This window comes from Podarcis vaucheri (genome assembly GCF_965113315.1).
Source record: "Podarcis vaucheri genome assembly, chromosome: 11".
Classification (NCBI taxonomy): Eukaryota; Metazoa; Chordata; class Lepidosauria; order Squamata; family Lacertidae; genus Podarcis; species Podarcis vaucheri.
The window spans coordinates 13,649,165-13,675,938 of NC_138749.1; the positions used below are offsets into that span (position 1 = coordinate 13,649,165).

A 26,774-nucleotide genomic window follows, 5' to 3' on the forward strand; every position below is an offset into this window, starting at 1 on the left:
AGCGGGTTCAAATCTTAGGCGTTGCCTACGTGGAAAAGCCAAGGCGGGGGAGAGGGGAGAGGCTTCCCTCTGTGGCAGCCACCCACGTGTAGATACCTACAAGAGAGAACTGGGCACCGTCGCCCTTCTGAGGCTTAAAACAGCATCAGTGGGGTTTATTTGCCATACAGCGAATGCAAAACAGAAACAAGAGCAAAGTTACTTCGGCTGCAAGGCTTGCCCTCATTGCAAATGCTTTAAGGCTGCAGTGAAAGCTACTTGAGCATAAACATGCAATACCTCAGGTTGTTTATTATTTGAACGTAAGGCTTTCTGGTGAGCAAGCAGGGGCCAGCATAGGAAACTGCCTTATACCGAATCAGTCGACGTAGCTCACTGTCTTGCAGTGGTTTTCTAGGGTACCAGGCTGGGGTCAATGCCAGCCCTACGGTGATATGCTAGGGACTGGACTTGGGACCCTTTCCATGCATAGCATAAAATTGTGGAGGTGGAAGGGATAGCAACGGTCATCTGGTCTGAATATTTTGTCCAACATAGGGCTTGAACCCACGACCCTGAGATTAAGAGTCTCATGCCCTATCGACTGAGCTACCAAGGCAGATGTGCCCTGCCACTGAGCTACAGCCCTTACCCAATGGGCGCACGGCACACAGGACGAAAATCTTTCGCAAGGCTTGATGCAAAAGGCACAGAGAGTGGTTTGAGAAAGCCCCACCCAGCTGGGTCAACCAGTGTGTGACTTCCCTATACACAGGGTCAGGGAGAAGTGCAAGGCAATTTTAAAAATGAATTATCTCCGCCTGCCAGTGAACTCTGAATTCCCTTCCAAACACACCTTTCTGCATGGCCCTGGTTTATAATTTGGGGGGATATAATGCAGATTAAGAAGGCTGATCGCGGAAGAATGGATGCTTTTGAATTATGGTGCTGGAGGAGACTTTTGAGAGTCCCATGGACTGCAAGAAGATCAAACCTATCCATTCTGAAGGAAATCAGCCCTGAGTGCTCACTGGAAGGACAGATCCTGAAGCTGAGGTTCCAATACTTTGGCCACCTCATGAGAAGAGAAGACTCCCTGCAAAAGACCCTGATGCTGGGAAAGATTGAGGGCACAAGGAGAAGGGGACGACAGAGGACGAGATGGTTGGACAGTGTTCTCGAAGCCACCAGCATGAGTTTGACCAAACTGCGGGAGGCAGTGGAAGACAGGAATGCCTGGCGTGCTCTGGTCCATGGGGTCACGAAGAGTCGGACACGACTAAACGACTAAACAACAATGCAGATTCTTAAAAGCTGTTTGTGATGACCTCTAGACTCCTCTAGGATTTGCCATCCTGTTTCTAAGCAAAACCCACACAATTTGGCCTACTAAGGGAACTGGAAGCTTTGAGGTCTCTGGTGGAGACAAAGGGAAGGTGTCTCTGCTATTGGGAATAAAACAGAAGTGGGTGGCACCATCTTCACCCTAAACCATGCTCTGCTTTATGTGATGTGGGTTTCCAGGAGCATTTGCTTGTCTGCAGCTGGGGACAGAATACTAGGTGGATCCCGTCTGATCCAGCCTTACTGTAATTTTTTTTAAGTGATTATATAAATGTGCAAAGGCTGCGTTGCCAGATCCACCTTGAGGCCCCATAAACAAGCTCACAACCTGTTACACAAGCTTAATTGCTCTCACGTCTTGCTATCCTAAATACACTTGCCATGAGATTCCTGGTTGGGCTACAATAGATGAACCTCACGATCCCTTCCATCTGTTTGATTTTATGATTATATGAGACCCATCACATATATTTAAGGGGCTATGTTCCCCCCCCCCCAAGAATCCTGTTAAGGGTGCTGGTAACTCTCCTACTCTTGAGGGGCAAACTGTAGTTCCCAGGATTATTTTGAAGTCACCTGCTTCAATTGTGCATTGAATATGCTTTAAATGTTTTGTGTGGACCTGCCCTATAAAGCACCGAAGCTTGATCCTGATTCAAGGCGCTTTCGAATTGACACTTGCCCTAATAATCATAAATTAGAATTCCCACGCGACGCCTACTTGATCGGTATTGGATTTGAAACTGCTGAGCATATGAAGTTGTCTTGAAATATATTATTGTGTTTTCACGTGTGGACTTGCTTTGTTTGCTGTGAAATCGCTTCGGGATATTTTTTTCCCCTGGGAAGCAAGCGGTTCATCCCTGGGCGATTATCCATTGTTGCACACACGCCTTACTCGGAAGTAAAGCAGCGCCATTCCATCCAACGGGACTTCTCTCTCGGGCGTGCAATGTTCTGACCCTCCGCTCCCCTACAGGAATGAAGGGATGCGGGGCAAAGGGAGGACCTTGAACTTTAACCAGATCCGGATTAAGCGATGCCGACCTCAGAGAGACCAGACGCCGGAACGAGGAAGGAAGGAAGGGAGTCTCCTCGCGTAACTCCGCCTTCCCAGCTGGCCGGCCATGCGCAGCGCGGGGGCGAAGGTGGCGCCCGTTTGCCGCGGCCGCGCAGACGCCGCTTGCATCTAATGGAGGGGTCCGGAGACGACGAGGAACCGGATTGGCTTCTGCCGGAGCCAGGCGGCAGCCCTGGGAGAGATCCTTTTGCTGCTGGAGGAAGAGTCCCATGTAAACAGGGGCGAACAGTTTGGGGGCGGGGGTTTGCTGCTTTGCTTCCACTGCGCCATCTACCGAGCTCGGTACAAAGCGGCGTGGGAAGCGAATTCAGAATTGGGACCCGCTCCTCTTTAGTCTGCCGGGGAGCTGGAAAGCTGGCGCCTCTCCCAAGGATATTGGGAGCAGTTGTGGTCGCCTCGCTTCCCAAACGGGACATTGTAGAACTGGGAGCGGTTCAGAAAAGGGCAAACGAAAAATGATCCGATGGGATGGAGAGGTCCTGCTGCTTCCCATAGGCGCCTGGGACTAGATGGGCTCCTGGCCTGATCCTGCAAGGCTCTTCTGATGCCCTCTCAAAAATACAGGAAGTTCATTGCAGAAAGAGAAAGGCATAGCTGGAGGGGAATAAAGTGTGAGAGTGGGAGTGTCGCTGCTAACCTTCGAGAAAGCAGGCTGAGAACAGTATGAGAGAATGGAATAAGGAATACTTAATGGTTTACTAACACCAGTGTAATTTTGCACGCTTGCAAACTGCTGTGGACAGTCATCGGGGTGCATGCATGGACGCAAGCTGCTGCTGTGTGCAAGAGATCTGCGGACTGGCGTGCTAATTCTTTCTTTATTATTAATTGGATTTTATTGCCCTTCTTCGAAGAGCAGCATTAGAAAAGAGGTGGAGAAGGAAATGTATTGGATCCCTTCTGGGAGCACACACAGAGAGAGGTGCCATTAGGCAGCAGCTCTCAATTTATTTTTTTCTGGGCCACACTTTTAATGATAAGAAATTGCTCATGCCACACTGATTATTATTTTTTAATAAGAAATACATTGGAAAACAAAAGGACCACAACTAGGATTGCCCTCGGTATGACTTGATGCTCTTGCTTTCATTTTTCAAAAGATACCCATCCATAGTCTGCAAATAATATCTATATATGTATAGATACAATACTACACTGAAATGTTTAAATGTTTCCTTGTCCTTGAATCTTCCCATCACACCTGTCATCCTCTCCTGCCACACACTTTGAGAACCACTGCTATAAGGTGGGGAAAGCAGTAAGCTTTCCCCCAAATCTGGTTCGGGCAAAGGAGGGAGCAGCCTACTTCTCACAATATTAGCATTGAGGAAGGCATTTTGCCCCATCAATGTGTCTTGGCTAGGGATGGAGGAAGATGTTACCTCCTCAGCATCCTTTCTCTCTTTCTCTTGAACTTTGGACCCCACTTTGGGTGCCCCGCCCCATGCAAAGATGGTGCTGTGCTTTTATGAGAATCGGTGTGCATGTTGCAGGTTACAAAGCTGGCAAGTAAGGGTCAATGGTGCTGTATCCTCTGTGAGATGCAAGGAGGAGACCCCTTGACCTCAGCCCAGTATTCCTGAAGGAGCATCTCCACCCACATCGTTCTGCCCAGACACTGAGGTCCAGCGCCGAGGTCCTTCTGGCGGTTCCCTCCCTGCGAGAAGTGAGGTGACAGGGAACCAGGCGGAGGGCCTTCTCTGTAGTGGCACCCACCTTATGGAACGCCCTCCCACCAGATGTCAAGGAAATAAACAACTACCTGACTTTTAGAAGACATCTGAAGGCAGCCCTGTTTAGGGAAGTTTTTAATGTCTGATGTTTTATTGTGTTCCTTTTGGAAGCTGCCCAGAGTGACTGGGGAGGCCCAGCCAGATGGGTGGGGTATAAGTTGTTGTTGTTGTTGTTAACAAGTTTGCTTGAATCTGAATGTCTGTGAATTCTTTGCATCATGGATTAATACTTTTCCTCCTTGCTGCTCCCTTAAAACAGCAGCTTGAGGCCCCAAAATTTAGCAGGAAGATGTTCTTGTCCCTATAGTAAGAGAAGCTTCCTTTCCAAATATCTGTTGCTTAGAAGGCTGCTGTTAGAATTGCAGGAGCAGGGCCAATAGAACACTGGTAACTGTAGTTACAGCTGGTAAAATGTTAACATGCTTTAGCACTTGGTGGCGAAAACATGAAAAATGGATTAATCTCTGTTTTGACCTTTCACTGCAGCTTGCCATGGCAAAGTGGCATCAGCGGGAAGCTCTCAGCACCGAATCATTGTGCACCTTGACCTGGATTGTTTTTATGCGCAGGTGGAAATGATCTGCAATCCTGAATTAAGAAGCAAACCTTTAGGTAATCTCACAGTTGACTGCTCTTCTGTGTGCACACTGAAAATCAGGGTACGCCTGCATTTTTCATTTCCCCCAAGAAATTATTACCTGTAACTCTGCTCTGATGGAAGCCCAAATAAATATTTTGTTTTTCTTACATGTTTCCAATGAACCGACTTTTAATATATTTGTGTTTTAGCTTCTCAAAATATGTCAAAGGTTGTGCAGTTAAGCTTCCATTAGCCAAAAATGCAGGCTGCAATCCTAAACACACTTGCTAGGGAATAAGACCCACTGAACACAGTGCAACTTGCTTCTGCTTAACTATGCATTGATTTGTGTTGGAAATTAATCTTGGAAATTAAAAAAAGAGGAGAAAAGCAGTACCATGCGAGTTACTGAAATATACTTTGGCATGTTGAAAACTCCAAACGGATTGTTCATTTCAGCTGCTTCATTTCTGCCTCTTCCAGGTGTGCAACAGAAATACCTGATGGTCACCTGCAATTATGAAGCCAGAAATGCTGGAGTCAAGAAGTGCATGTCTGTGAAAGAAGCCAAAGAAAAGTGTCCAGAACTGGTGCTGGTTAATGGAGAGGATCTGACAAAATACCGGGAAATGTCTTATAAGTTTACAGGTATTATCACCTTGACAGTTTTTAACAATGTGGAATTGGCAAACTTTGTTCTAACTTGTGGCTTAAACCACAGAGCCTAGGACTTGCTGATCAGAAGGTCAGCGGTTTGAATCCCCGCGACGGGGTGAGCTCCCGTTGCTCGGTCCCTGCTCCTGCCAACCTAGCAGTTCAAAAGCATGTTAAAGTGCAAGTAGATAAATAGGTACCACTCAGGTGGGAAGGTAAACGGCATTTCTGTGCACTGCTCTGGTTCACCAGAAGCGGCTTAGTCATGATGGCCACATGACCCGGAAGCTGTACGCTGGCTCCCTCGGCCAATAAAGCGAGATGAGCGCCGCAACCCCAGAGTTGGCCACGACTGGACCTAATGGTCAGGGGTCCCTTTACCTTTTTATCCCAGGGGTTCAGTCATGAGTACAGATCTCACCTCTATGACCTGGGGAAGGGACTACAGTATATCCAATTAGGAGAGTATGTTTCCAAGCACAATTCAAAGTGTTGGTACTGACCTTTTAAGCCCTAAAAACAGCCTTGGCCCAGTATATCTGAAGGAGCATCTTCAGCTCCATCGTTCAGCAAGGACACTGAGGTCCAACCCTGGGGGTCTTCTGGCAATTCCCTCCCTGTGAGAAGTGAGGTTACAGTAAGGTTACCAGATTTTTTTCAATGAATCCGGGGACACTTTTCAACTTCAATGGATTGTAAATCCAGGGACTGTCGCCGGGAAATGGGGACATCTGGTAACCTTAGGTTACAGGGAACCTTCTCGGTAGTGGTGCCTGCCCTGTGGAATACCCTTCCATCAGATGTCAAGGAAATAAACAACTATCTGACTTTTAGAAGACATCTGAAGGCAGCCCTGTTTTGGGAAGTTTTTAATGTTTGATGTTTTATTGTGCTTTTATTCTGTTGGGAGCCACCCAGAGTGGCTGAGGAAACCCAGCAAGATGGATGGGGTGTAAATAAGAATAAGAATGCACTCTACCTGCAGAAGGTCCCAGGCTCAGTATTTAGCCTCTCCAGTTAAAAAGATCCGATAGTTAGTGATGTAAAATGTTCTCTTCCTGAGACCCTGAAGAGCCACTGCCAATCAGAGTAGAATATACTGGGCCACAAGGGCAAATAATCTGAGCTGTCATAGGATAGCTTCATAGCTTCCTTTTATAGGACCCCTGCAGACTAGGTTTCTATTGCAGATTTTGTAACATGTTATGGACATGTTATGGAGGTTGGCTTAGTGGTGGATTTACTCTGCTTTGCTAGTTGCTCTGAAATGCTTTGCCCAACACTGCCATGTTATTGCTGACCAGAGGGGCTAAAGCACAGCAAGAAAAATAAACCGGAAGATTTGTGTGTAGTATGACAAATTGAGTGATTTCACTAGGAAGTGATGGCATGTGTACCAATTGGAAATGAAGCAGTGTGATGGCCCCAAAACCTTTGCAGGTGCAAACAGTATTGAGAGCAAGGTGGTCAGGAGATGTGAAGCCCACTAGGCAAGAGCAGATAAAGAAATGACTTTGAAAGATGCGAGTTCTAAAGGTGCTTCAGGAGTCATGCACAAGCAGGGAAAAGATGAGGTACATAGGCTTCAGCTGTGGAAAAAGCTTGTGTCCCACACCTCCAGAACTTCCCCTCTTGCTCCTCCTACTTTCGTTGTAATGTGTGGGCATTGGCTGGGGACCTTGGGACTTGAGGAATCTTCCCAAGGTACTGTTGTGGTGACGTCATAAAGTTGCCTTGTGATGTGTGCATCTCCTGGAAGCAGACGCATCCCTCATCAACAGCTTACTCCCTTGAAATATAAAGTTGGAGTAGTAAAGGGCCTGAAACTTAACAAAACTTTCTCTTTTATTGCATTTAAAGTATTTCTTTCTGTCTCTTCATGGCTGAAGCAGTCCCAGAGTGCATTGAAATCAATGCACAGTGAAAACAGGTTGGGTGCAGGGAGGTAATAATAGTAGTAGTAGTAGTAGTAGTAGTAGTAATAATAATAATAATAATAATAATAATAATAATAATAATAAATTTTATTTATACCTCACCCTCCCCGGCCAGAGCCGGACTCAGGGCAGCTAACACCAGTAAAATTACAGTAAAAACATAATAGGGAAAAAACAAACCAATTTAAAATACAGGTTAAAATGCAATTTAAAATGCAGCCTCATTTTAAAAGTAGCCCATAGAGCAAAACCATGAGGGGAGGGAAACATAAGGGGCAGACTGAGTCCAAACCAAAGGCCAGGCGGAACAGCTCTGTCTTGCAGGCCCTGTGGAAAGATGTCAAGCCCTGCAGGGCTCTAGTCTCTTGTGACAGAGCATTCCACCAAGTCGGGGCCAGTACTGAAAAGGCCCTGGCCCTAGTTGAGACCAATCTAACCACCTTGCGACTTGGGACATCCAGAATGTTGTCATTTGTGGAATAACATACAACCTGCAGAATCATGGCAGCGATCCTCTCTTCAAAGCCTGGGGAAATAAGTCACAGCTCAAGCCTGCCCATGTCTACTCAGAAGTAATGCCGTGGGGCTTGCTCCCCGGCAAGTGGGGTTGGGATTAGGGCCTGAGCCTTCAGCTGCCACCCAAAACTTGTTCATTGCAATCGGCCTTGCAAAGGAGATGTTTATTGCGTTGGCTTTTGACTTGAAAGCTGTGGGTGGAAGTGCCGACTCGTATCAACTCCCCCAGGTCTCCTTAAGCAAGATGCATTGTCTCACTGTTGCTTCCAGTCTAAAATGCTCCATATACCGTACTGGCCCGAATATAAGCCGTACCCACAAATAAGCCACACCTTTAAAATTCAAAGGGGGGGGGACAGAAAAAAAGACAATACCTGAATATAAGCTACTCCATTAAAATTCCGCAGGCACTCACACCCGTTCCGTTTTGCCATATGTCTGTTTCAGCAGTGATACCGTAAAAGCCAATTTTAGTAAGGCTGTGAATTTAAGCTGCACTTTTCATAGTTGGAATTGGGGGGGACGGGGAGTGTGGCTTATATTGGGGTCAATACAGTAACATGGTTGCTGTGAGAATGGGCAGAATGAAAATAAAATAGAAGAATAATTATTTTATTAGAAAAATAATTTTGATCTGGATTGATCAAGTATGGTAGATATTATGGTGGGCTGGCCTTCCGACTTTCCTTACATCAACAGAGCAATGCATTCCTGTGTTTATGTTTAGCTTCCAACCCAGGCTGCTGTCTGTAGGGACCCTGAGCTGAAAAGTGCACCCTTCAGGTCTGGACTTGGACCCATCTGCCTCTATTCTTGTTCAGTCAAAGAGAAGCTGATTACGGGTTCCTCAAATGAGCAGTTCAGAAATATTAGACAACCTTGTCAAAAAGTGTCAGGCCTAGGCTATGGGCAGCAGTCTGTGATGAGCCTTGGATTTTTCTATTAAGGAGGTATTAATTTTCTTCTTCTCCCTGTAAGGTAAAGGTAAAGGACCCCTGGACAGTTAAATCCAGTCAAAGGGTTTGCGGCGCTCATCTCACTTTCAGGCCAAAGGAGCCAGCATTTGTCCACAGACAGTTTTCTGGGTCATGTGGCCAGCAGGACTAAACTGCTTCTGGCGCAACGGGACACCATGATGAATGCCAGAGTGCACAGAAACGCCATTTACCTTCCCGCCACAGTGGTCCCTATTTATCTACTTGCACTGACATGCTTTCGAACTGCTAGGTTGGCAGGAGCTGGAACAGAGCAACGGGAGCTCACCCCGTCACGGAGATTCGAACCGCCGACCTTCCGATCAGCAAGCTCAAGAGGCTCAGTGGTTTAGCCACCTGCATCTCCCTGTAAACCCTCCACTAACTCAGTTAAACACTTGGTTGTTTTGTTTACAGCACTGTTGGAAGAATTTACTCCCCTGGTGGAAAGGCTTGGATTGGATGAAAATTTTGTAGACATCACTGAGATGGTCGAAAAAAGGCTGGGACAATGGAAAAAAGATGCCTTTTCTCAAATCTCTGTCTCAGGCCATGTATATAACAATCAGAGTAAGTACCTTGCCCTTCCTAAGCGAGGTTGCTTGGCCTGTTAGGTGCACCTCTTCATAACTCTTTCTGTTTGCTTCTCAGCTGTCGATTTACATGATCCAGTGCACATACGATTGGCTGTGGGGTCTCAGGTGGCAGCGGAGTTGAGAGCAGCCATGCACACCAGGCTGGGCCTCACAGGCTGTGCAGGAGTGGCAACTAACAAATTACTCTCCAAGTTGGTGTCCGGGACCTTTAAACCAAACCAGCAAACTGTTCTGTTGCCGGAGGGTCGGCAGGACCTCATGAACAGCCTTGACAACGTCATGAAAGTGCCTGGTAAGATGGGGAAGGGGAGATTCCTCTGCTCCAGTTACACAGGTGTACTCACCTGTATAGGTTAGGTTTCAGAGGAGGGGGATTGGGGAAGAGGTTTCTTCTTTTGAGTGGGTGGTGGGAAAAGAGAAATTCTACCTTGGTTTATTCTGTACACACATTGTGTGTTTTTTGTGTATAATTTTTTATAAAATTTTCTGTTTTACAATTTAAAATATTCATTTAAACAACTTCAAAATGTCAATGATTTCCCTTCTTCTCTTTCCACGGTTCATTTTTCATATCATAAATCCCTGCATATTTTACATAAACAAAACCGTTCACTATTCCATTATTACATCCATCAAAACTTATTTACACTGTTGAATTTATCATAATGCTGTCAATGTTTTCAAGTGTACACAATCCCGCCGCCCCCCATACTCAATAAACATTTTCCAATCTTCTTTAAACGTATATTCTTCTTGTTCTCTTATTCTGTATGTTAGGTCCGCAAGCTGCGCGTATTCCATCAGTTTAAGTTGCCATTCTTCTTTAATTGGGACCTCGCTCGTTTTCCATTCTGGGGCTAACAAAACACAGGCCGCAGTCGTGGCATACATAAATAACTTATTTGGACAGCTGGAAATTTTAATCTGAATTATCCCCAACGAAAAGGACTCTGGTTTGTTTTTGTTTTTTGGAAAAGCACTTTTAAACTTTTTAAAAAAATTCATTATGAATTATTTCCCAATACTCTTTTACCCTTTTACAGGTCCTATTCTGTACACACATTGTTACCTTTCTTAGTGGCCGAATACCTATCAATCTGGAAGCAAAAAAGGCCATTCAGAAATAAGGGACCAGTTTTTACATACTAAGGGGACTTCCTGGGTTTGCTTTCAAATAAATAAATATGCTTGTGGACATGCCTGAAGCCTCCTGCTGTCTTTGAATTGAGGACTTCCTAGTTCAAGGCCAGCATTCCATTCCATTTCATGCCAGTCCGCTGAGAGATTTTCACTCCCCTGTACTTGTAGAGTGAACAAATTCTCTTGCGCAGGTATCGGCTATAAAACAGCAAAGTGCCTTGCGACGCTGGGACTCACCACGGTGCGTGACCTTCAGACGTGCCCGGCTGCGATCCTAGAGAGAGAGCTGGGATCTTCAGTTGCCCAACATATCCAGAAGCTCAGCTGGGGAGAAGATGATTCCCCAGTCAGCCCATCGGGGCTCCCTCAGGTATAAAGGAAAACGCAGGTGCTCAAGGTCTTCACAAGAGCCAGTGTGGTGTAGTGTTTAAGAGCGGTAGACTTGTAATCTGGTGAACCGGGTTCACGTCTCTGCTCCTCCACATGCAGCTGCTGGGTGACCTTGGGCTAGTCACGTTTCTCTGAAGTCTCTCAGCCGCACTCACCTCACAGAGTGTTTGTTGTGGGGGAGGAATGGAAAGGAGAATGTTAGCCGCTTTGAGACTCTTTTGGATAGTGATAAAGCGGGATATCAAATCCAAACTTCTCCTCCTCCTCCTCCTCCTCCTCCTCCTCCTCCTCCTCCTCTTCTTCTTCTCTGCCTCCGTTCTCAACATTCTGCCATGCCCTAGTCACTGGGGGTGGATAATACTTTCTCAGGCCAGGTCCCACATTCCCTCATGGCGGACAAAGGCCAGAGGCAAAGATGGGCAGAGCAATGGATGCAAGTCTAGATTCTGTGTCATAGGTTCTATTCCATCCACACACACACCAGCTGTTTCAATACAGACCTACGTCTCCCCAAGAGGCTTTAAAAAGTAAAGGTAAAGGGACCCCAGACCATTAGGTCCAGTCGTGACCGACTCTGGGGTTGCGGCGCTCATCTCGCTTTATTGGCCGAGGGAGCCAGCATCCAGCTTCTGGGTCATGTGGCCAGCATGACTAAGCCACTTCTGGTGAACCAGAGCAGCACACAGAAACACCGTTTATCTTCCCGCCGGAGCGGTACCTATTGATCTGCTTGCACTTTGAGGTGCTTTCAAACTGCTAGGTTGGCAGGAGCAGGGACCAAGCAATGGGAGCTCACTCCGTCACGGGGATTTGAACCACCGAGCTTCTGATTGGCAAGCCCTAGGCTCTGTGGTTTAACCCACAGCACCACCTACGTCCCCAAGAGGCATTATCACAGATTAAATAATTTCCATCCCGACAAAAGCTTTGAAATGGACATTCAGTAGGGATGTTGAGGGTTGTGGCCCAAGAAGAGTCCTGAGGGCCAGACAGAGATATCCCTACCTCCCTGCCTGAGTTTTCTTGTTGTTGGGATCTGTCTGTCTCAAGAGACAATGGAGTGTGCTATCGGGGGTGAAGTCAAACCATTGCGTTAGCAGCAACAAAATGACCTCCTCAGGGCACAAGCCTGGGTAGTGTGTTAGGAGGTCCTGGGCTGCCCAGATGACAAGACCCCCCTCTCGGCCTCACTGATGTGGTCCAAAGGAAAGCAGAGCAATACGTTTGGTACTGTGATTCATCAGAAGTTTGACTTACCGTATTTGGTTTCCCCAAACGCAGTATCTCAAAGGTGATTTCACAGCATGCAAAATCTTAAAGAACAAAGACAGTTGGGTGAAAAATCAGCCCGTGCAGAATGTACAGGTCCATGGTTTCCTCCAATTAAGACCTTCAAATTTTCCCCCGCCCCATTTGTTGTTGCTGCGGTATAAACAATTACAGTAATTTTTTTTTTTAATGTTCTGCAGTCTCTCAGTGATGAAGACTCCTTTAGAAAGTGCTCTTCCGAAGCCGAAGTGAAAAAGAAAATTGAAGAGCTGCTCACTAGTCTTCTGGACAGGTGACCTTACTGTGGAGTATCTTATCAGAAGAGATGCGCCTGGGCATAAGCTGAAATATCTCTTATAAAATATGCATCACATTTTTTGCCCTATAGGACGCACCTTTTCCCCTCCAAAAATGAAGGGGAAATGTGTGTGCGTCCTATGGGGCAAATGCAGGCTTTCGCTGAAGCCTGGAGAGCGAGAGGGGTTGGTGCGCACCGACCCCTCTCGCTCTCCAGGCTTCAGGAAGCTATCCGCAAGCCTTGGGAGCCCGCGGGAGTTCCCGCCGGGCTCCAAAGGCTTGCGGACAGCAGCCTGCAGCCCGAAACGCGGGGAGCGCAGCGGAGCGAACCCTGGGCTTCGGGCAGCTCTCCGCAAGCCTTGGGAGCCCGTGGGAGTTCCCGCCGGGCTCCCTAGGCTTGCGGGTAGCACCCTGGGGGCTGGGGTCGGGGAAGCTTGGGCTTCCCCCGCCCCAGCCCCGCACCTGGGGGGATTTTTTTTTCTTTATTCCCCCCCCCAAAAAAAACCTAGGTGCACCCTATGGGCCGATGCACCCTATAGGGCAAAAAATACGGTATATTTTACTTGGCTATCATCATTCATGTGTGTGTCATTTGTCCTGCCAATGGTTCTTGCATTCAAATCAAGCAGGACTGGGGACCTGCAAGCACAGGGCCTAAATGCCACCCCTCCGAGCCTCTCTCTGTCTGGGCCTCTTGCCAGGCCAGGCTTCCTCTCGCCAGGTCTTGCCTCTCAACAGTCTCCTCGAATGCTGTTGCGTGGCTGGAACATCTCCCTATGCTGTGATCATGCTTTTTCCCTGCCAGGATGGAAAATGGAGATTGGCGTGTGTCCATGCAGAAGCTATTGGCTTTTGTGTGGTCAAATCAAGAGTCGGTTCTGTTGCTCCGCCCACCACTGGCACTTGACACTCCCCCCCCCGAAGGTCACCCAGGAGGGAATGGGCGACTTCCATTCACAGAGGGAACTGGAGACCAGTGGAGGATTCCACTGGAATCAGAGGTGATGTGGCATTTCCACCAATGTCCCTTGAGCAGCCTTCTGCATGACCTCTTATGCTGTCCCCTAGTCCTCCAGAGCAGGTTATATATATGTGTGTGTGTACACACATACACACACACACACACACACACTACATATTTTAACATATCAGTTCCAACAGTCATACAACGTAACTTCTCATCTTATATAATGTTTTTATTTTATTTTTTATAATAATTTTTATTACATTTTTCCAAATTACAAAAAGAACGGAAAGAAAAAGCAAAATAGAAGAAAAAAAGGAAAAAGAACAGAAAATCACATCCATTTCAACAGCTTATTTCAAATTTCCATTGGACTTCCCCACATCTCCCGCATAATGCATTCTTGATAATAAAGTCATCAGCAAATTATACCCTTATTTCGTGTGTTTCTTTATGTTTTCAGTTGCAATTTAAGTTTAGATCTCTTATTCTCCATTTACTCTAAAAATATCATTTTTACCCATTTAAACTTTGATTCTTTCACAAATGTTAGCAATTTCATAGATAATTAAATTTCATTGCTGGGGCTAACGTTCCAAATCATACGACGTCTTATGTTTCATACAGCTTATAATACTTTTGCAAATAGTCTTTAAATTTTTTCCAGTCCTCCTCCATTGCCTCTTCTCCCAGGTCTCGGATTCTTGCAGTCATCTCGGCCAGTTCCATGTAGTTCATCAATTGCGTCTGCCACTCCTCCAGTGTGGGCAAATCTTGGGTCTTCCAATGCTTGGCGATAAGAATTCTTGCTGCAGTTGTAGCATACATAAAAAAAGTTCTATCCTTTTTTAACACCTTCTGGCCGACAATGCCCAGAAGGAAGGCCTCTGGTTTCTTGGGAAAGGTGTACTTAAACACCTTTTTTAACTCGTTATAGATCATTTCCCAAAAGGCCTTCAATCTTGGACAAGTCCACCAGAGGTGAAAGAATGTCCCTTCAGCCTCCTTGCATTTCCAACATTTATTATCAGACAAATGGTATATCTTAGCGAGCTTGACTGGGGTCATGTACCACCTGTATACCATTTTCATAATGTTTTCTTTCAAGGCATTACATGCCGTAAACTTCATACCGGTGGTCCATAACCTTTCCCAGTCCTCAGACATAATATTATAACCAATGTCTTGAGCCCATTTTATCATGGCTGATTTAACTGTCTCATCCTGAGTGTTCCATTTAAGCAGCAAGTTGTACATTCTCGATATTACCTTGGTCTTTGGTTCTAACAACTCTGTCTCAAGTTTCGATTTTTCCACCTGGAATCCTATTTTTTTATCTAGCTTAAAAACCTCATTAATTTGGGCATAATGTAGCCAATTTTGCACCTTATCCTTTAATTTTTCAAAGCTCTGCAACCTCCAATTACCTCCAATGTTTTCTATTATTTCCCAATATTTCGGCCAATATGCCTCCATATTGGATGTTTTCCGAGCTTTGGCCTCTATTGGTGAAATCCACCTCGGGGTTTTACTTTCCAATAAGTCTTTGTATTTTTTCCAGACCATAAATATTGCTTTTCTGACAATATGGTTTTTAAACATTCCATGTGTTTTCCCCTTGTCATACCACAAATACGCATGCCAACCTAACGAGTTATTAAAGCCTTCCAGATCTAGGACATCAGTGTTTTCCAATAAAATCCAATCTTTCATCCAGCAGAAGGCCGCAGCTTCATAGTATAACCTTAAGTCCGGCAGGGCAAACCCCCCTCTCTCCTTTGCATCAGTTAGTATTTTAAACTTTATTCGGGGCTTTTTGCCCTGCCAGACAAATTTAGAAATGTCCTTCTGCCACTTTCTGAAACAATCCACTCTGTCCACAATCTGCAAGGCCTGGAACAAAAACAACATTTTTGGCAAAACGTTCATTTTTATAGCTGCAATTCGGCCTAACAAGGATAGTTTCAATCTTGACCAAATTTCTAAATCTTTTTTGACTTCTGACCAACATTTTTCATAGTTATCTTTAAATAGATTCAAATTCTTAGAAGACAGATTGACCCCCAGGTATTTCACTTTTTTAACAATGTTTAGTTCTGTTTCCTTCTGAAACCCCTCTGTTTCAGTAACCGTCAAGTTTTTCCCTAACACCTTAGTTTTTTGTTTGTTCAGCTTAAAACCCGCCACCCGACCAAATTTCTGAATCAATTCCAAAACTCTTTTTGTACTAGGTTCTGGCTCCTGTAATGTTAAAACCAAGTCATCTGCAAATGCTTTCAGTTTATATTGTTTCGCTCCGACCCGTATTCCTTGTACCTGCCGATCCTCCCTTATCATATTCAGCAAAACCTCCAGGACTGAAATAAACAACAGAGGGGATAGGGGGCACCCCTGGCGTGTTCCTTTTTCAATATGAAGTTCTTCTGTCACCACATTGTTCACTATCAACTTAGCTTTTTGTTCTGAATAGATTGCCTCTATTCCATTCTCAAACCCCCTTCCCACTCCCATCCCTTCCAAGTTTTTCTTCATAAATTTCCAAGAAATGTTGTCAAAGGCCTTCTCCGCATCAATAAAAATTAACACTGCTTTGGTGTTAATATTTGTTTGTAAAAGTTCCAGAATATCGATAATGTTCCTGGTATTATCATACAAATGTCTACCTGGGAGAAAGCCTGCTTGGTCCTTATGGATTACTTCATTTAGTACTTTTTTAAATCTGTTAGCCAAAACATCCGCAAATATTTTGTAATCCACGTTTAGGAGTGAGATGGGGCGGTAGTTCTTGAGTTGAGTCTTTTCAGTTTCCACTTTAGGTATCAGTGTGATGAATGCTTCTTTCCACGTATCTGGTGCCCTCCCTCCCCCCATAATCTGGTTGCAAACCTCCATTAATGGTTGTATCAAATAGTCTTTTAAAATCCTGTAGTACTTGGAGGTGAGCCCATCAGGGCCCGGAGATTTGCCTAGTTGCATATTCTGAATGGCATCCTCGATTTCCTGTTGTGTTATTTTACAATTCAAGATTGATCTCTTCTCTTGAGATAATTTTGGTAGGCCGTTATCTTTCAAGAATTGTTCTATCTCAGTTGCTTCCTCGGATTCTTGTGTGTACAGTTTTTTAAAGTATTTCTGGAAACACCTTCTAATTTCTCCCGGTTTCTGAATGTTTTTCCCTTCAACTTCTAAGTTGGTGACATAATTTAATTTTTGTCTCTTTTTCAACTGCCAAGCGAGCAGTTTCCCACATTTGTTCGCAGATTCAAAAGATCTTTGTTTCATTTGTTTGATTTTCCATTCCACTTCTTGGTTAATCAATTTCGCATATTGTGACTGGTGAAATTTGATTTCTCTTAAAGTCTCTTTTGATTTTGGATTCACTCTTAATTTTTTCTCTCCATCACTTATCTTCTCCAATATCTTGTCTTTTTTACTATTCCAAAGTTTTTTCTTGATTGTATTCTGTTGTATCAGAAACCCTCTCATAACAGCTTTGCTTGCGTCCCAGATAATTCTTTTTTCCACCGAGGTATTCAAGTTAATTTCAAAATAATCCTTTAAAGTTTTTTGGGCCTTCTTTACGATCTCTTGATCTCTTAACAGGTTGTCATTCATTTTCCATCTGAAGGAGTCGGCAGTAGTAAATCTCATTTCCATTTTCAAAGCGTTATGGTCGGAGCAAGTCTTTGGGCAGATTTCTATTTTTGTAGTCTTAGGTGCCAGCCCTCTAGTTGCCCAGATTTGGTCGATTCTTGTCCATGACAGGTGGGCCTCAGAAAAGAAAGTTCCTTCTTTACCTAGGGGGTTTCTCGTCCTCCATAAATCAATTAGGTCCATATTGTCAGTTAGTTCAAAGAAAGTTTTTGGTAGTCTTCCATCTTTAGTCAGATTCTGATTCTGTGACTTATCCATCAAAGTAGAGACGACCCCATTCATATCTCCCATCATAATGATGTTGGAATAGTCCAGATAGTCCAGTAGTGTCTCATGCAGCTTCTTATAAAATTCTGATTTCCCCTCATTTGGTGCATAGATTCCTAATATCAAAACTTTTTCTCCTTGGGTCGAAATTTCAATAGCCAGGATTCTTCCTTGTTCATCTTTAAACAAAAATTTTGGTGATAGATTCTCTTTGGCGTAAATCACCACGCCTCTCTTCTTGACTCTATCTGATGAAATAAATTCTTGGCCTAATCTTTTATTTGTTAACACCTTCCTGTGTGACCTGGTCACATGGGTTTCTTGCAAACAAATTATATCCAAATTCTCTTTCTTTAGGATATGGAAGATCCTTTTGCGTTTTTCTGGGGAATTCGCGCCGTTAATGTTCCAACTATACAGCTGCAGAGACATCCTGTGTCAATCTGTTGTTACTCTTGTTGGGTGTCTTCTTTTTTGTCCAAATCCGAGGGTGGTAACTCTTTTCCTGACTCTGGTGGTGGCCAAATAGCTGCCGCTCCTTTCTGCAAGTCTTCTCCGTGGTCGTGTAGGAACTTCTGGCTATCCTCTTTCGTTTTGATTTTTATCTTCTTTCCTTTGTATTTGAATGAGAGGCCTTGTGGGAACTCCCACCTGTAAGGTATTCCGTTACCTCTCAAAAGTCCAGCTAGGTCAGTGTAGTTAGATCTTAGATCCAGTAATTGTTTAGGAATATCCTTGTAGATTTGTGCTCTTCTGTCCTGGATCACAAGTGCTTTATTAAAATGTAGGTCGAGTATCTTGTCTCTCTCCTGCTTAGTCCTTAAAATAATCAAACAGTCTCTAGGTCTGTCCTTCCCGGCAACCCTTCCCAATCTGAATGCAGTTGTTATTTTGAAGTCTGTATCTTCGTTTATACCCCAGAATTTAGAAAATTCTGCTGTTAAAAAGCCAATCAAGTCCTCTTTCTCAATCTCTGGGATAGAGCGTAATCTCAAATTATTTTCCCTGTTTCGCAGTTCCACCAAAGACAGATAGGCCTGCTGGTCAGTAATATGTTTATGGAGCGGCCTTACCTCTCCTTTCAATTCCTCCACTTCTTTAGTTACTGCTTCTACTTTTTCATTCGCAGCCTCGGCCAATTTTCGATTTTCGGATACCACGTCCTTTAGGTTTCCAATGTCTTGTGAATGCTTAGCCACCTGTTCAGAAAGTTTGGTAATTGAGGATGTGGCTAAGTCAATTTTTGCAGTTTGGTCATCCACTTTTTTGTTCAAAATTGCAAATTGTTGTAGCATTTCCTCTAGGAGAATGTTGGATCCCCCAGCTGCCATATCTTCACTTGTTGATTGTTCTGATTCTTCAGCTGGGGTTGTTGGTAATGGTACAGCCTGTAGTACCGCAGGGACTGAAGATCTGCGGGCCTGGGAAACCAAAGTTGTTTGTACCAATTTGCCTTTCCCTGCTTTCGACGCAGCTCTTGTTTTTGGTTTACCACTCATTCCACACTCATTCCACACCTGTCTTTGGATTCAAGGTCAAGCTGTCAAAAGTTCCATGGGAAAGACAGGCCTCAGAGTGAGTAACCAGACCACAGAGAGACAAAACAAAGTCAGTTCTCAGGAAATTGTAAATCCCAAACTCCACTAGGGGGAGTGTTGTTCAGTTCATGAAAGAAGAAACAAAGTTTCCGTCGCCATTAAAGTTCCTACAGTTAGTTAAATTAATCAGTGTCTTTAGAGAAGATCTTTTCCCTCTGGCAGAGCCCTCTCAATTTTGCCACAATAGTTTCTTAAAAGGTGCAAAATACAGTTACTTAATTGTATCCACCGGTAATGCCTCTAAGTATCTGTTTCAGCTTTGTAAGTGTATCCGCAACACAACTTTTTGCCCGCTGCAAGTCCGGGACTAGGGATTTTCAAGTCTTTAAAGTTTTTAAAAGTTTTAGCGGAGAAGAAACCCCAAGCAGAATAGACACGATCACAGAAAAATAAAGATAACTTGCCTTTCCCTTCAATTTCCAAACTTCTCCAGACGTATGCTGTCTCTCATTTAAAAACCCTTTTGTACTGCTTCCAGCTTGTCAGTTCCTTTGCCTTTGATCATTAAGCACCTCCGGGAGACGGACTTCCTTTTTCTCGTCTCCCGCTTTCAGCCGAATTCACAATTTGTAATCCAATCTCAAATAAATCCTACTCACGAGTAGTTGATTTGTAATCCAATGTGAAGGAAGAAAGGTCGGCGCTCATCGGTAACAGCCGCGCGGCTTCACTCCCGCAGAAAGAGCGATGAATCCACAGCACCGCTTCCCCTCCGCGCTTCCGGAGCCCCTTACGGGGTCCCTTCTTCGTTTTGGGGGTCGCTCTCGGTGCCCGCCGGATCCCACGGCCACGAGCTCACTCTGCTCGTGGTTTAACTTAATGGGTCGTCGCTTCGCCGTAGCGAACAACCCTTTCCTGCGGAGCCCCTCTCTGCTGCGCAAAGAGGACCGCCATTACTCGTTTTGCGCCGCCTCCGGAAGTTCTCTTATATAATGTTTTTAGACTTCCATCAACACCTCTGATGATTTTCCGTTCTTTATCACTTATTATGCATTTCTTAATTTCTATATTACATTTAATTATCCTTAACTAATAATTCTGTTCATAGTCTTTCTTGCAATATTTCAAATAATTCACCTTACAAAACTTCTCGCAGTCCTACTAGCATAATCTGTTCATCACAGTTACTTTTCAGATAGTTCATATATTTACTCCAGTCTTCTAAGAATCTCTGATCCTGCAGGTTTTGAATCCTTCCTGTTAATTTATCTAATTCTGCATAGTCCATCAACTTCATCCTCCATTCTTCTTTCGTCAGTAGTTCTTCTTGCTTCCATTTTTGTGCCAATAATATTCTTGCTGCTGTCGTTGCATATAAAAACAACTTACAATCCTTTCTATTAATATCATCTCCTACAATGCCAAGTAAAAATGCTTCTGGTTTCTTAATAAATGTGCATTTCAACATCTTTTTCATCTCATTGTATATCATTTCCCAGAAGCTTTTCACTCCAGAACAGGTTTTCTAGGGGCAAAGGACCTACAGGAGGAAAGGGTGATTGGCAAAAGTCATCCCACCCCCTCTTTTTGCCAGCAGGAGCCACTCACAATATCAGGCTTCCTCATAAACTCGGCCCTCCAGATGTTTTGAGACGACAATTCCCATCATCCCTGACCACTGATTTTGCTAGCTAGGGATCATGGGAGTTGTAGGCCAAAAACATCTGGAGGGCTGAGGTTGAGGAAGCCTGCACAAGATGCTCTGGCCAGTAGAACCTAAATTTGAATCTCAGCCATAATCCAAAGCACTTTGTTTAGTAGTGTCGATAAAGTGTTGCTTTCTCTCATTTGGCTGAAGAAACCTCCCCAGCCCTGACACTGACACACACACACACACAGAGAGAGAGAGAGAGTTTGTGGCCCCCATAAAATTACCTCCCAAAACAATGTGGCCCTTGATGGGGTGGGGATGTCACTCACCTATCCACGTAGCTGAAGTTCTTGGAATATTCCTTCCGTGCTGTAAAAATGCTTGATAGGGCTTAGTTTTCTTGAGCCAGGCGAAACTGAGATGTTTGGAAAATGGTGGGCATGTCAACCTCTGTCTGCTTCTCCATGTTTGTTTGTTTGTTCATTTTGGTTAGGTTATACAAGGATGGAAGAAAGCCACATACCATAAGATTAACAATCCGGCAGTTTTCCCCTACCAATAAATGGTTTAATCGGGAGAGCCGCCAGTGCCCAATTCCATCTCATGTGGTCCAGAGGATCGGAACAGGTAACTTGCCTTTGTGGGGTAGGGGGGGCTTCTCCTTCAAGATGCGTCTTGCGCCACCATTGCATGCTTTTCAACGATTGGTCAAGATACACTCCTTGGAGCTTCGGTTGAGTTGAGCCCCTTCCCTCCTTGCTGGGTTGCTTTTCTGTTCTGCCTGGTTTGGTTTTGTAACCAGTTAGTTTTGTGGCTTTATTTTCTGAGGTTTATTATGATTTTGTGCTTGCTGCAGTTGCGAGATTTTTGTATCCTGACCTGGGACTGTTCCATTAAGGCTTTTAATTGCAATTAACCAATCAGAAGAATTGTGTCCAATGAAACTGTACTTCGAGTAGACTCATTAAAATTAATGGAGCTAGGTTAGTTGGGCCCATTAATTTATATGGGTCTTCTGTGAGTGGCGCTAACACCGGGTACATTTCTAAACAACTGAGGTGCAGAGGCTCATCACACTAGCCATAGCGATTCCTCCAAGGAAAGCAGAAAATTGCCTGCATCTTGATCCATTACATAATGCCTCCCTACACACACACAGGCACCAGCACATAGCACAATACCCTGTTTACCAGTATTAGCTGACAGTGAGCTGGAAAAGGGTGGTGTAGTGGTTCACATGTTGGCCTTGCACTGGGGAGAACAGTGTACGTGACCCAGATCAACATTCATTTTGCATTTCATTCTAATCAAGCACTATTATGCAATGAAGTGTGGTCATTTAAACCACTTGAGGAACCCCAACTAAGGAGAAAAGCATCCAGTCTCCCTACAGCAAAGAGCAGCAATTACCTAGGCATGACAGACAATGTGTTAGGATTGCAGTCATGATGTTTCTTTGGGAGTAAGTTCAGTATCTTCTTCATCCCAGGCCTACTGGTAGCAACCATTTTTTATCTACCTTGTCTCTTTGTTCCTAGCACCCTTTCCTCCCTCCCTCCATCATAACATACAGACTCCCCCGGCTGTAAAGACTGGGAAGTATCTTCAGAGTCCCCTCTGAGCCAGTGTGGTGTAGTGGTTAAGAGCAGTTGACTCGTAATCTGGTGAACCGGGTTCGCTTCCCCGCTCCTCCAGATGCAGCTGCTGGGTGACCTTGGGCTAGTCACACTTCTCTAAAGTTTCTCAGCCTCACCTCACAGAGTGTTTGTTGTGGGGGAGGAAGGGAAAGGAGAATGTTAGCCACTTTGAGACTCCTTAGGGTAGTGATAAAGCGGGATATCAAATCCAGACTCTTCTTCTTCTTCTCTTATGAGTCTTTCCTTGCCTCAGTGCCCTGTCTTTTCTCCTTCAGCCTCCCTCCCTTGCTCCTCTGTCTCAGCTCTTTGCACTAGAGATGAGAAAGCATCGCTCGGCCTGTCCCCAAAAGAGATCAAGCCTTCAAGTGTCTGACATCACTGCTTGCAAAGGCCCAAGGTCTTTGGAGACAGCCTGGTGCTCCCTGCTCCAAGGTGCCCTCCTCAATTTACTTTGGGGGCAGGGGTAAGGCAGAGATAGCTTTAGGTTCTCCCAGTTGCCACTGAACATACTCTCTTCTGGTGACCAGGAATTATGGTGGAATTATGGAATTATGGTGCATATCTTGTTCGGCCCTGTAAAGCGTGTGTAACTTCAGGGTGGGTTTCTCCTGCTTAAATGTTCACATCCAGGTGACTCCAAGGTCAAGACACACCTGGTTGCTCTCCTGATGAAACTGTTTCATAAGATGATAAACGTGCAACTTCCATTTCATCTGACGCTTCTGAACGTCTGCTTCTCCAGCCTCAAGGCCCCTCCTGCTTCCGCCAAGCAGACTATTGGGTTTTATTTAACTCGTTCACCACCCTCTTCCAGCTGCAGCAAAGTCATTCATGTAAGTTCATAACTGTATTTCTTTTTGTAAAAATATAGAGAGAGATATGTTGCCTGCCCTGTCCCAAAGAAATGTTTACTTAAATTCACCAAAAAAGAGCTGAGCTCCTCACCTATACTTTGTGAATAAGAATCTCATCTAGTGCACCAGTTCTGCCTGCTGGTACTGGATGTGTCGCCACCACAAATACAGTATAGGTCAGTGGTGGCCAAGCTGGTGCCCACTGGATTACAACTTCACAATCTCCTGACCATTGGCCATGTTGGCTGGGGCTGATGGTAGTTGAATCTGAATCCAACAGCATATGGAGGGCACCAGGTTGGCTAACCCTGGTCCCTATCAGAATTCTGGCACAGATCTCAACAGCAGTTATATATATATATATATATATATATATATGTGCAGGTTTTGGTGTCTTCGGGTGTCTTCCCGTGTAAGAGTCGGGGTGTCTGGGCGACGTTTCGACGAGGTCTCACTCGTCATCTTCAGGCTGGTGCTTTCGGCTTCTTGTTACTGGAACAGAGCAGAATCTGGTGTTTGAGTTCCTATAAATACTGTTGAGGGGTGTGGTGTATAGCCTCCAACGTTCTGGGCAGGGAGGAAGTTCCTAGATTAGTGTGCCTTTTCTTCTTTTGTTCCTTAATTACTAATATATATATATATGAGTAACATATGTGTAGAGGAGGCAGACTAGTGAAAATATTTCTGGACTTACAAGAGTACAGTTCAAGGAGCAATTAGAAGAGATTGACAGTCAACTGAATGATGCTTGTTGGGTATCTCAATCTACCTTTGCCAAGCTAATGCTGTCTGCAAATGTTTTGGACTACAACTCCCATCAGCTCTAGCCAGTGTAATGGACTGGTTGGATACAGAGGAATGGTGGGAGGAACTGGCTGGGGAGCCAGCAACAGGGCTCAGTGAGTTGGGACAGTCTGTAGCAGAGAGAAGTCAAGAATGAGAGGCAGAAGCTGAAGCAGGAGAGTGGAAGGAGGGAAGTCAAGAGGCAGAGATGAGTCAGGCTGGTGAAGTTATAGGTGCTCCCCCCTCTCCCTGCTGTGACAAGCTCCCATCTCCCCAACTGTCAGGCTTTGGGAACTCACCCCCCCCCCAGGCTGTAGATAAGCAGGACACAGCAAAAAAGTCTCTTACCATTTAAAGAGTTTTTAATGATCACAGCAAAAGAACAAAGCATTGGTTCTCAGAATGAAAGTGCTCCCAATTAAGGTTTCCACCCACTTCCCCCCTAGTCACTTTGCCGCCCTGCAATCTGATCTCACAGCCACCATGCTTTTTGCGTAGCCACCTTATCTGCTGGCCTTATCCATGTGGCCTTGGGCTGATAGGCTGGACACTTCCCAGCAAGAGAGAGTCTATTAGCTCTCTCTCTCTTCCAGTTCTTCTCCTCCTAGCTGTCCCCCACTTAGTTCTGCCCAGCTGTTGTGTTCCAAACTATGTCCCTCTGCAAACCACTGTTCCAAATCTATACTGCTCCACTGCTCCTGGGCAGCTTCAGGATCCTGGTCAGGGGGAGGGGGAAGCTCCCACCATTTCTCATCAGAGCAGTACTCCTCAGTACTCCGACGCTGACTTGCAGAACCAGGAGAGATGTGAAACGGGAGAAGCAAATACAGACCGCACACAGGCGCAGTCTCTGATTGCTTGCAAGAAGCGCTGGAGAGGGGAAGGTGGGGAGCTTTAGTCATGGCAACTTATTTCATGGATTAGGCCCTACTACAGGGTATGAGCTGCTGTGCTCATTAGGCCCGAAACTCAGCCAAGTCTCTTGAGTATCGTGCTTCGCTAATAAAGAGTTAGCCCCAGCTTTAAACTGTGTTATTTACTGACTAACTCTGCAGCAGCCAGGCTGGGGCTGGTGGAAGCTGTAGTCCGAAATATCTGCTCAGAGCACCAGGTTGGCAAATAATGTTCTTGCACAAAAAATTGTGCCATTTGTGTTGCAGGAAACAGAAGGTATGGGTGCAGGACGAATAACTTCAGGAGATAAGCTGGACTGCTGTGAAGCTTCATCAGAGGTGAGGGATGCTATAAAAAGTCGACTGGAGTCCCCAGACCTCCCGAAAGATACTGGCCGCCTTGAGTTTCCACTTCATTTGCTTCCTGATGGCATTGACTGCAATGTGTTTAACCAGCTTCCAGCAGACATTAAGGAGGAGATTATTTCTAGCCAAATGAGAGGAGATTCTACAGCATCTCTACAGGAACAAACATTATGGGTCCCGAGGGAACGAATGATGGCTAAGGCACAAGACCAAACGAGCCATGCGTCTTTGATTTCTGGAGACATCCAACAGGACATAAGCTCTTTGGCATGTGGGGGCATGGCATCCACCAATGACAAGCCACCGCTAGCTGTAAACACTTGTACTCCCAGCTGCCCTCTAGAGACTGGTGAAAATGCCTCAATTGCTGACGCTACTGTGCGTGTTAAAAGCTCACCCCCAGTTCCGTCTCAGCCTTCATTTCTGCAGCTTTGTATTCCAGAGGGGCAGAAACACCCCGACAAAGAAGCCAGCAACGAAGGTTGGAAAGACGGTTCAAAACTTGTCCTCCCTCCCAGTATTGATCCCCAAACCTTTTCCGAGTTGCCTACAGAGATGCAGAAGGAACTGTTGGTGGAGTGGAAAAGCCAGGAGCCTGCCTCCAAGCTGCCAGCTGGCAAAACTCAAAACAGGCTCAAAAGGGAAAAGAAAGGGATTCCTTCAGCCCCCCACTCAAACAGTTTATTAAGATATTTTAAACCCAAATGATCACCAAATACACTGGGCTATCAGTGCAGTGTTGAAACTAAAGAAAATCACATGGCTGAATTCTAGGATGGTGCCATTTCTGACAGCAACTGGAGAAGACGGCTTGTTTTGTTTTGTTTTGTTTTAGTGCACCCTCAAGTTAAATATATATGTAACCTCCCTGCACATGGACAACTAGCTCTTGTCTAGCTTTCTCCCCAATGTGCTACTTTGCTACATGATAAGGGTTTGCTTCTTTAATATGTTGGGAGTGCTCAGAAAATGCAGCTACCCACATGCTATCTGCTATACTGTAATTGGGAAAGAACCTGACCGTGTGATTTTGATGATTTGTGCAGGTGAGCTCTAATCCAAAATCCCTTTTCTCTGAAATGTAAATTGCTTAAAACTCTGGAGAAGAGGTACAAGGAAGGGAAGTGGGGGAGGGGGTTGGATTAAAGGAACACCACCAGGAAATATTGCTCTCCCTACTCTTGCCGTCAAGCACATTGTGGTGATGAGGTTTCTGGCCTCTGAAAAGACAGGTGAGAATATGGGATGGGCGAGGAAAAGCACGTAACAGGAGACATGAGACGACATGAGCAGATGGAAGTTGGTGGACCCAGATCCTCTGGTAAGGCAGGGAGATTCAGAAATCCATCCCCCCCCCCCATTTCCATCCTCAAAGTGGGAGTAGTTGACACAAACACAACCAGAATTCTTTGTTCATAAACACAATAAAGTGTGTTATTAACCATGGAGTAAGAGTCTGAATTCTTATGACAAACATACAACTTCTTCCCACTTATGTGTAGAGCAGGTCTAAATACTGTCAGCTCCCTGGAACTAAGCTTGTGTTCCTTAAAGAACTTGGAAGCTGGGAGAAATTTTACAGGTGCACGTGTTCCTATTTTAACATTTATGCTGTAAAGGCACTCTGTGCATGTGTATTTAGGAGGAAGCGCCATGGTTTTCAAGGGGGCTTACTCT

At 45.0% G+C, this 26,774-nt stretch overlaps 1 protein-coding gene across 3 annotated transcripts; it reads left to right on the forward strand.

Moving 5' to 3' along the window:
• The first annotated feature begins 2,449 nt into the window (after positions 1-2,449).
• Positions 2,450-26,545, forward strand: POLI (DNA polymerase iota). Of its 3 annotated transcripts, XM_082241900.1 has the most exons (11): positions 2,450-2,615; positions 4,624-4,749; positions 5,201-5,365; positions 9,216-9,368; positions 9,450-9,686; positions 10,726-10,904; positions 12,394-12,485; positions 21,058-21,191; positions 22,832-23,034; positions 24,999-25,835; positions 25,872-26,545. In XM_082241900.1, the coding sequence occupies exons 1-10, from the start codon at positions 2,516-2,518 to the stop codon at positions 25,803-25,805; spliced, it is 2,196 nt and encodes a 731-aa protein (XP_082098026.1). In that variant the 5' UTR covers positions 2,450-2,515; the 3' UTR covers positions 25,806-25,835; positions 25,872-26,545. The 3 variants fall into 3 exon arrangements, with proteins under 3 accessions (XP_082098026.1, XP_082098025.1, XP_082098027.1); XM_082241899.1 differs by having other exon boundaries at positions 24,999-26,545; XM_082241901.1 differs by lacking the exon at positions 2,450-2,615 and adding an exon at positions 4,254-4,443 and having other exon boundaries at positions 24,999-26,545.
• The last annotated feature ends 229 nt before the right edge of the window (positions 26,546-26,774 follow it).